The sequence below is a fragment of the Sceloporus undulatus genome, chromosome 6 (assembly GCF_019175285.1).
Source record: "Sceloporus undulatus isolate JIND9_A2432 ecotype Alabama chromosome 6, SceUnd_v1.1, whole genome shotgun sequence".
Taxonomy (NCBI): domain Eukaryota; kingdom Metazoa; phylum Chordata; class Lepidosauria; order Squamata; family Phrynosomatidae; genus Sceloporus; species Sceloporus undulatus.
Window position 1 is genome coordinate 75,071,822 of NC_056527.1, and position 9,596 is coordinate 75,081,417.

Genomic DNA, 9,596 nt, shown 5'->3' on the forward strand with positions numbered 1-9,596 from the left:
GTAAAAAGAGAAAGTCCTTAAAACCTTTGTGTTGGATTTTATAAGTTTATTTGTTATATAAAAATGTTGTGGCTTTCCCAAGGGTTGTGTCAGTAATCAGGTTTCCATAATCTTCAAAGAATTAACTTTTCCACAAATACACTCCAGAGTACAGTGGGCCCTTACCTTACGTGCATGATCCATTCTAGACCCCCCCCCCCCCCCTGTAAGGCAGATAGCATGTATGGTCGAGCCCCATTGGACATAATGGGGTTGTGCTCGCGCCACAGCCATGTGTGTATATGCCGCAGGTGCGTGTCTAACTTTAGGCTGCAGACATTTACACATGTAATCTTGGAGTAAGGTTTTGCATCTACATCTTTAAACAATGATTTTCATGTCTGTTGAAATAGGCTAGGATAATCTTAATGTAAAAGTGCTGAAGATACATCATTGTACTGCTGGAGGGATGTTATCTCTGAATGTGGGTGCCTGCACTTTACCTTCCCTGCATATGTTATCACTCTTCCTTGATCTCACAGGCCCAAATGTGATGGTGAGAATGGAGTGTTAGGACCAGCATTATACTTCACATTGTCCTGGCCTTGTATTGTTTTAATGCAGTATCCAAGCCTGCTTTTATTGCCAGATAAATCCTTCTGTGAATTAACCCACCCCTCTTTGTTATTTACATGGCAAGGTGATTTAAAGAGTGGGAGTTTGCCAGTCTTATGATACAGTAGGAAGAAGTTGTATGACTTGGGATTTTGGTGCTGGTGGCAATTATATCTACCACCGTTTTGAATGATGATGGGACTAGTAGTGAAAGAATGTTAAAGCAAGTTTTGAAAATTATTAGTTTCATACATTTTTAGAAGGTAGCAAGCACCAGAGCATCTTGGCTGTGTGGGATTGAGAAATGCATTTATTTTGTTTATAGCTGTGGTGCTTAATTACATATATTTCAGTGAATTACTGGACCATTGTCTCTGTCCTTTTAAAGGGGCAGGGATTACATGGAATATTAATTTAGAAAATTGAATCTACTCATCTTAGTCCTCACATCTTTTTCATTGTGAACTCAATCCCAGTTTCCACTCACCCACATTTCTTCCTGTTATTTCACATCAGAATCAAGTGTGTTGAATCAGCAAAGTTGTCCAACTTTGTCCTAGTTCTGTATGGGTTTATAAAGTACTTGAACCCTGCTGTATTAAAAGGGGATTCCCCCCCCCCCCGTGAATTGCCCCATGCTTGTCTGCTGAAAATATTGGCAGCTGTGCACTTCACAATCCTTGTGCTGAAGCAACAGAAAGGAGGTTTTTGTATGACACTACTGTAAAATTAAGTTATGTGAAAGAATCAGTTTCTCATTTTGGATTTGGAACTTTAGCATCATGACGGTACTCATTTACTATCAAATCGAGATTTTAACCTCATGCATGCTGTAATAGATTTTTCTTTAAAAACTGAGATACTAAGTGGGCATAGATAGCATTGGGTGATAAGGTGTTCTAGTGGAGGGAAATGATAAATGTAAGGGGTTAAACACCCTGTTCCTGCACTCTGTTTGCTTCAGAATATATCTTCTCAACTCTTCTCTGCAATGGAAAAGATGTATGAGCTATGGTTCATGAGCTCTTTAAGCCCCTGTAGGCACCTCTTGAGAAGGGAAGAGGCATTGGCCTATGAATTGACTAAAATATGTATATAAGCCCATCACACACAAAACCAGTTCTTTCCCCAAACCCATATTGCCAAGATGCTCTGGTTCTTGGTCCCACTTAAAAACATGTGGCACAAAGAAAAAGTAAAATTTGTTTAGAAATTTTTCATTACTGGCACTACCATGTTTGTAATGGTTTTTGTACTGTAGCAGCAGAAGCTCTGTAACCCCCACTGCCAGTTACTGAAACAAGGAAGAAACAGACATGGCAAAGTTTTTTGCGGGTTTTTCGGGCTATGTGGCCATGTTCTGGACATGGCGAACTTGCTGGAGGATTCCTCTAGTGCTGCCTGAGGAATATACTATAAAGTTCGGGTATTTAAGACTGGTGCAACCTAGAGCATCTTTGCTGACTTCAGACACTCTGCCCTCTCCATTTTTTCTTTGAGATTGGAAGACTGAAGAAGAGTATAGGCTTGTAGAGGGACATGTTGTAAGGAAACACAGTATGTGACATTTTGCAGCATCATTGCCGAACCAGCCAGTGCTCTAGATGGAGGAGCCTATGATGTCAAGAGACATTAAGAATATAGTTTTCCCTGTCAGAAAATTGGGAGTAAAAGGAGTAGTCATGCCCATTTTCAGCATTTTAATGTATATTTGTCTCAATTTTGTGAGATCATTTTGGAATTTGGCACTGTTGGTGACCTCGCTGAACAGGGCATAGAAGCCAAGTCTCAAATTACTTACTTTAACAGATACCATTTTAATAAACAGTACAACTTGGAGACTTCAAACGACAACCTAATTTGTGTATTGCCTTAATTAAAAAGTCAATTTGCTTCATTGTTATCCCATAGAATAGGAGTAGGCAACATGTAGGCAGTCTGTGGGCTCTGGCTGATATTGTAATCCTTGGAGAGCCCAGAAATACCTCCACTACAAAACTAGCAGCAAACATTTAGTTACTTCCAGTTAGGGAGCAGAAGGAGTTATGTAGGAATTGGGATTGGCCCCTGAATCCCTAGAAGGTATTGGGGAAAATTTGGAGGTTTGTTTGTTTGTTTTCTGCAGTGAGAGGGATCCAGACCCATACGGTCTCTTAGCCTCCCACAGTTGCTCATCCTGGCTGTACACACTTATGCATTCCTTATCTCATCCATATATGATATCAGAAGTGATCCATGAACAAACAGAGAAGCCTTAACTTTTTTTTAAAAGGGTTCTTCACTATCTCTTCTCACATATTAGCTATTTTAGGAAACCTTCTTATGTGTATAATGTAGACCAGAGGTTCCCAACCTTTTTGACTCGTGGAGCCTTTATTTCTATGGCAGAGCCCCTAAGAAGTTTAAGTCTTGCAAGTTAATGGTGATTAGAGTATATATAAGAATATATTCTTATTCTTTAATTCCTTTCCATTTTTTATTTCTTTCATTTTCCTGGAGCAACCATGGAGCACCTGGGAAGTGAACGCATCAGGGAACCCCTGATGGAGACAATCAGTCTGCTGATGATCTTTCAAATATGCATTTAAGGATATGTTTGATGTTAATATCTTATCATAAAGTGGTGTATTCTGCTGCAATAATTGAATCTTGTTTTCTGTCAAGGTTTTTTCCTATACAGCCAACAAAGAAATTCGAACAGATGATTTGTGCTTAGATGTCTCTAAGTTAAATGGTCCTGTCACAATGCTTAAGTGCCACCACTTAAAAGGCAATCAGCTTTGGGAATATGATCCCGTGGTAAGTCTGTTCATTTCAAGAGGTTAGAAAGTTCTAGGGACCGAGTTACTTTTTGATACAATTACATGTATGGGATGGTTGCTGGTTAGTACTTGGAGACAAAAGTAATAATTATAATCTAAAATACATACTCATCATGTATTCAAATTAAAGTTCTTTAGTTTTGGAAGAGAGATGGTCCTAGAAGATACTGTTTTCTCATGTTCCATGACCTGCAGAGAACTTGAGCATATATAAGTCAGAACTGTGCCCTATCAAATGAAAGATAGGGGCTTGATTTCCCACCTGGCTCCCCATACCAGGAAAGGATAAAAGTAATATATACATGTAATCACCCACCATAACTGATGTACCATGTTTTGTGTTCCAAGTACAAAATAGCATTAGTGGTTCTCAAGGTGAATTCTGTAGATGAGTTCAAGCCATGTGTTCACTCGCTTGGGAGGGAAGGGGATGGGAGAACTTGAGGGAGGGCTGTGTGCTCTCTCTCTCACACACCCACACATGGTTGGGATGGGATAAGTTTCCCCATCTTCCCTCATCCCCATCTTCTTGTCTTTATCCGTGCATGTGAGTGAACATGTGCCCAGACCCAGCCACCCTGTCAGTACAGATACTTTTTGTATTAAATACAGTTGGGGTGAGGGTGAGGGAGGATCAAAAGATATTCACAGTATTTGCACCTTGGGGTGGGGTGACGTCTGTTCTTTCCCCTTGAGAAAGTAGAGGGCCAACTGTATGGCTAAATAACTTTTTTTTAAAAAAAACACAACCCAATCTATTAGTTATACTTCCATTGACAGAAGACTGTAGATGCAGGAAAAGTTGATTAATCTCCTCATACAATTCTTGCATGTCCTTAGTATCTGCTTAGATGGAAGAGGCATAATCAATGTCTTCTCACTGTATACAGGCACCACACTGTATATACTTTTTTGCAATATTGTAGATACTACATCTCTCAAAAAAAACTATCGATGGGCCCATACAGACAGGCCAAAATAAATCTGCTTCGGATCACTTTGAAGGTATGCTGCTTAAATGATGCATGTGGCATAAGAGGCCAGAGGCCATGCCAAAGCCACACTCCAGTCCTAAGGACTGGACCACAGCTTTGGCACAGCTTCTGGCCTCTTAGGACGCATGCATCATTTAAACAGCATACTCCAAAGTGACCCGAAGCAGCTTTATATTGGCCTGTCTGTACAGGCCCTATGATTCTTTAAAAAGTACTTCAAAAATTTGATCACGGTTCAAATTTGAATAAAGCACGTAGCAGTCAGTTTACCTACTAAGTGCTTTATTCTTTATCGTGTACCAAAATTAAGAAAAAAATAAATTAATGTACATGCTTTTCTCTCAACCCTACTTTATCCTCTCACAACAGCTGAGGGAGTTGAAGTGGAGAGAAAATGACTGGTCAGTGATTCAATGAGAATTAAAACAGGATCTCTCAAGTTTCAATCCATCCTTTGACTTAATAGCTTTAAAACAGATGCCCCTCTGCACTGCTTTGAAATTTGAAGAGTTCAAATGCAGCTTGCAGCATGAAATTACCAGTCACAGAAATATGTTTTTTAAAATCCTGACAACCCTAGCATACTTCATAAGCCCTTAGAAATCTTTAAAAACCTTTTTTAGAAAAACAAGGGGTTCCTTATTCCCTGTATCATTTAATGCATGAGTTCTGTGTAACCCTAGGCCACTCTATGTATGGCCCCTGGAGCTAAAACAGCCTACCCACCTATACAGATGAATACATCAACAATCCCTGTGTCTCAGTGGGTTGCAAGTGGAGCGGTACACGTGTGTGGATGTACACACATAAACATATTTGTGGGGGCCCAGCACCCCCAAAGCCAACAATCTGTGTGACTATAATGGCTGTTCCCCCCCCCCTTTTTCCAAGGAATGTGGACCACCTGGACAAATTGAACTATCCTTACTTAAACAATGCTTCCAAAGTAAGCTTCCAGACTAATGTGGCTGATCTCTTTCTCTTTTTGGCTTTGATGCCGCCAACCACAGATGTATTTCTTTCTCTTCATCAGAGCTAAAAGATCAAGTGTTTCCATTTCTTGAGTTAAATGGGAAGATGTGTACCTGCTGTATTTGAAATGAATTTATTATAATATGTTCTTTTTCAATGAACTTTGGATAACTTCTCCATTTCCTTAAAATTTGTCTTTTTCTTTTCCGGTTTCCTTCTTTCCCTTGGACAAAGAAATTAACCCTGTTGCATGTGAACAGTAATCAGTGCCTGGATAAAGCCACTGAAGAAGACAGCCAGGTACCCAGCATCAAAGACTGCAATGGTAGCCGCTCTCAACAGTGGCTTCTTCGCAATGTCACCCTTCCGGAAATATTCTGAAAGGTTTATAAGAGGAGAATTGACTGGACTACCTCAGCAAGTACATTTGCTACATTCTTACGTAGCAAACAAAGGCTGTAAGGTTTCATAGGGGTTTTTTAACCCCCTGGAACAGACTCTTCTGAATTTTCAAGAGCTGTCAGCCAGCCATCCTGGTGTTAATGTGTGTGGAACTAACTACATGAGTACTTGTGAACCTCTGCACACTGATGTTTACAAGACATTTCTTCAAAGAATCATTTTATAGAACACTCAATCAGTGAAAACATAATCAAGGATATTTGCTCCCAAGAGAGTGGCACAATCTAGTTTGCTTTTCCATCAGTAGCCTTGTTCAACGGGTGCTGTCATAAAGTTTCCTAAGATTTTTGGTAAGATTCAGTAGTGAGAAAGGTATCAAGCACAGATACAAATGCAAATGGAGCAGATTCAGTATCACAAGAGAATGAATCAGTGAAGCAAGGAATGTGTAAAACAGGGTTGAGAGGCAAGAGATCAGAACTACATGAAGTACAATTTGTAGTACTAAATAAATATCAAATTTATATGTAGATTTTTTTTTACCTCAGTGAAAAAAACCCAAGTGAGACAACAACTTTCTGTTCAGATGTATGTAAGTCATTACTATATTTTCCCTCCCCTTAATTGATCTGAATTTTGAGAGGGCAAAACCCAAAATTGAGCATAAATAAAATTGGCTCTTTGAATGTCGGTTTGTTTTTTAAAAATCCCAATTCTACTTTGGCTTCTGGGCTGTTGGAACTGTTATTATTATTATTTTTAATTATCTGAAAATGAGGCTTCTATATCATTTGCGTTTTCCTACTTGAGTTGAACTTGGGTCAGCCAGCTTCCATTACCTGTCCATTCATCACCTGTCTTAAACATTTGTTAGTGCATTTTGAATTTGTTAACTTCTTGGATTATGCTTAATGGCCAAGTCTCTTACTACTGTACTACAGATTTTGTTTCACAGCAATAAATCTTTAATTCTTTGATTTCATTCATCAGAGCCTACAAATACGACTTATTCAGGTAACAAATAGTTTTCATCTGAATGTTTCTTAGGAGCATTTTCCATTCCATACTTGAAATTCATATTTGGATTTTTGAACTGTAACATCAATAACTTTTTTCTAATAAAAGATAAGGAAATTTGTTCAACTGGCCTCTTCACACACACACAAAAAGAACTTGATATAGCCAAAGGCTTTGTCATTCTTTGTCATGTTAGTCTAGCACTTTGAACGGAATAGCTTTATTAACCGAAGAATCAGAGTATAAGAGAAGAAAAATTAATCGTTTCTAACTCATGAAATGAGCTGCTTTTTTCCAGAAAAAGGAAAAACATGTTTAGTAAAACAGAATAATTTTGATATAAATCAGTGTTTAAACATTTTTGTATGCAACGAATTAATATATGTCAAGAGGAGGAATATGCAGTTTTGTCTCATTCCAGGTGGCTATATTTGATCAGCTGTTGTCCTGTAGACCCAGTTATGTCCAGTATTTGTAGAACAGTTCTAAAACTGTGGTTTTCTGCACAAAACGGTGAACCTGTGTCACCATAATGACATTGTTATTCTTACAGTCATATATATGAGCAGTCTGCTGCATGCAGCTTCACTGCTGAGAATTGTATATAAATCTGAATTGTATGTGCTGATAATGACCTCCTTAGTTAAATGGTAGCTCTTTTGAACTGTACTTTAGCAAAGGTCAACATTAAGGGAGCCTTCATTAATGCTACAGAGTTTTTCTTTGATGTTTGCCTGAGTTCAGGCTCATATCTACTGTGTGCCTTTCAGATGTGAAACATTAAATTTGGTATACCCTCCAAACAGAAAAAAAAAATAATTCTAAATTACAGAATGATTCTAACAGTAATTATTAAATGTATACTAAATGGTTTGTGTAATGTTTTTTTAAAAAAACAAGCAGGACAATGTAGAAAGGAGTAAACCACGGGATAATCTGTTGGTAGTTGAGAATATTGGATAAATTGAGTCTCCTTTATCCGAAATGCTTGGAACCAGAAGGGTTTTGGATTTCAGGATTTGGGAATACCTGTATTTACATAATAAGGTATCTTGGAGATGAGACGTAAGTTTTAACAAAATTTGTTTGTTTCATATATATACCTAATACACATAGCCTGAAGTTAATTTTATACAATATTTTTAAATTTTGTGCATGAAACAAAGTTTGTGTACACTGAACTACCAGGAAGCAAAGCTGTTGCTATCTCAGCCACCCATGAAAAAAAGTTCTGGTCTTTGAAACATTTGTTATTTTGGCATTCCAGATAAGTGAGACTTAACCTGTAGCTCATTTTCACCAGTCAGTATTTTATTACAGTCTTTGACCAGCACAAAAGGAAAAAAAGACAATTTTTAAATGAGGTAAAATTTGACAAGTAGCATAAATACAATAAACACATAAGATAAAATTTGACAAAGTGGAATAAAATAGTGGCATCATCCAAGAAGAAGGAGAATCACAACTGCAGTCATACAGTATCTAGCAACCTTATCTGTAATTCTTGCATCCTGATCTACGAGTGGAAAAGAAAGATAGAATTCTTCCATTCTGCCAGGGATAGTCTGTAGACTAAAAAAAAACAACCAAATCCATTTGTAAAGGCCCTTGTGACAGATATAGTGCTAATGCTCAGAGGATACTACTCATACAGAGTGCAATAGCCAGACTGATCACAAGACCAGAAGGTCAGAAAGGTATGGGCATAACAGAGGATGCTCACTGCACACATTCCCCATTGAAGGAATTGTCTTTGGGCCACTCCGCTTTGTCATTATCTACAGCATGAGGTGCCAACTTTCTCTGGTACAGAAAGATTTCAGGAAGTTTGTATGGTACATCTTGGGTTTAGCATGCACCAGTACTACCTTCTGAGTCTGCCCTTCCAAGAAAGGTTGGAGCCAGTGGTAGCACTAGGGTTGGTATCACCCGGTGCAGTAACTCAAACCAAAAGTGTTTCTGTCCCAAAACGAGGCCTGAAGTCAGATTAAATTGATCTAGATTATCCATGTCATCCAGGAATATCTGGAGTTGGGAAGCCACCACACACTCCAGTACCTTGTCCAAGAAGGGGGTATTGGGACTGGCTAATAGTTCTACAATATAGTGAGATCCAGGAAGGATTTTTTCAATAATGCCCTCAACACTGCCTCCTTTAGACAAGATGGAAACTTGGCTTGCCATAGTGATGCATTCACTGCTTTCCTTACCCAATTTTCCAGTCTTTCACAGGCTGCTTTCAGGAAGGGCATGGGTCCAGTATGCATGCCATGTCTCCTCTCTCCAAGGGTCATGTCCACATCCTCAGGTTGCACAAACTGAAATGTATCCAGTAACATGGGACAAGTAGGGTCCAAGGTTACATTCATCGGACCTGTATTAGCTACAGCATCCAAGTCAGACTGAATCCAAGCGTTTTCATATGTGAAGTGTTGTGCAAACTCATAACAGGCTGCTGAGTGATTTGCATAGTGCTCTTGTGGTACACAATGTAAAAGGCCCTGGCCACTTGAGACAGCTCTGTTGAACGACACTGTGCAGATGCAATGGTGACAATGAACAATGATTTATTCCCTGTGCCACCATCACAACATAGACTTGCCAATGAGCACTAGCCCATGACTGGTGAGACTCACTCGTGAATCTTCAGCCATCACCATTCTTGGCTCCAGTCTGTGAGAGAGGACATTTAGGAGCAATTGTGTCCACTGTCCTGGCCATTTCCCTATTCCAGGGATAAGCCACAGCTTCAACAGGATCATCTGCCAAGGCAACAAGAAACTCCCCAAGACCC

At 39.1% G+C, this 9,596-nt stretch overlaps 1 protein-coding gene across 1 annotated transcript in view; it reads left to right on the plus strand.

Annotated features, from left to right (window-relative positions):
- Positions 1-6,771, plus strand: part of GALNT1 (polypeptide N-acetylgalactosaminyltransferase 1) — a 54,039-nt gene extending 47,268 nt beyond the window's left edge. The window contains exons 11-12 of the mRNA XM_042474906.1: positions 3,259-3,393; positions 5,618-6,771. Coding sequence (XP_042330840.1) covers positions 3,259-3,393; positions 5,618-5,764 — 282 coding nt within the window. The 3' untranslated portion in view covers positions 5,765-6,771. The remainder of the gene's footprint in view (positions 1-3,258; positions 3,394-5,617) is intronic.
- The last annotated feature ends 2,825 nt before the right edge of the window (positions 6,772-9,596 follow it).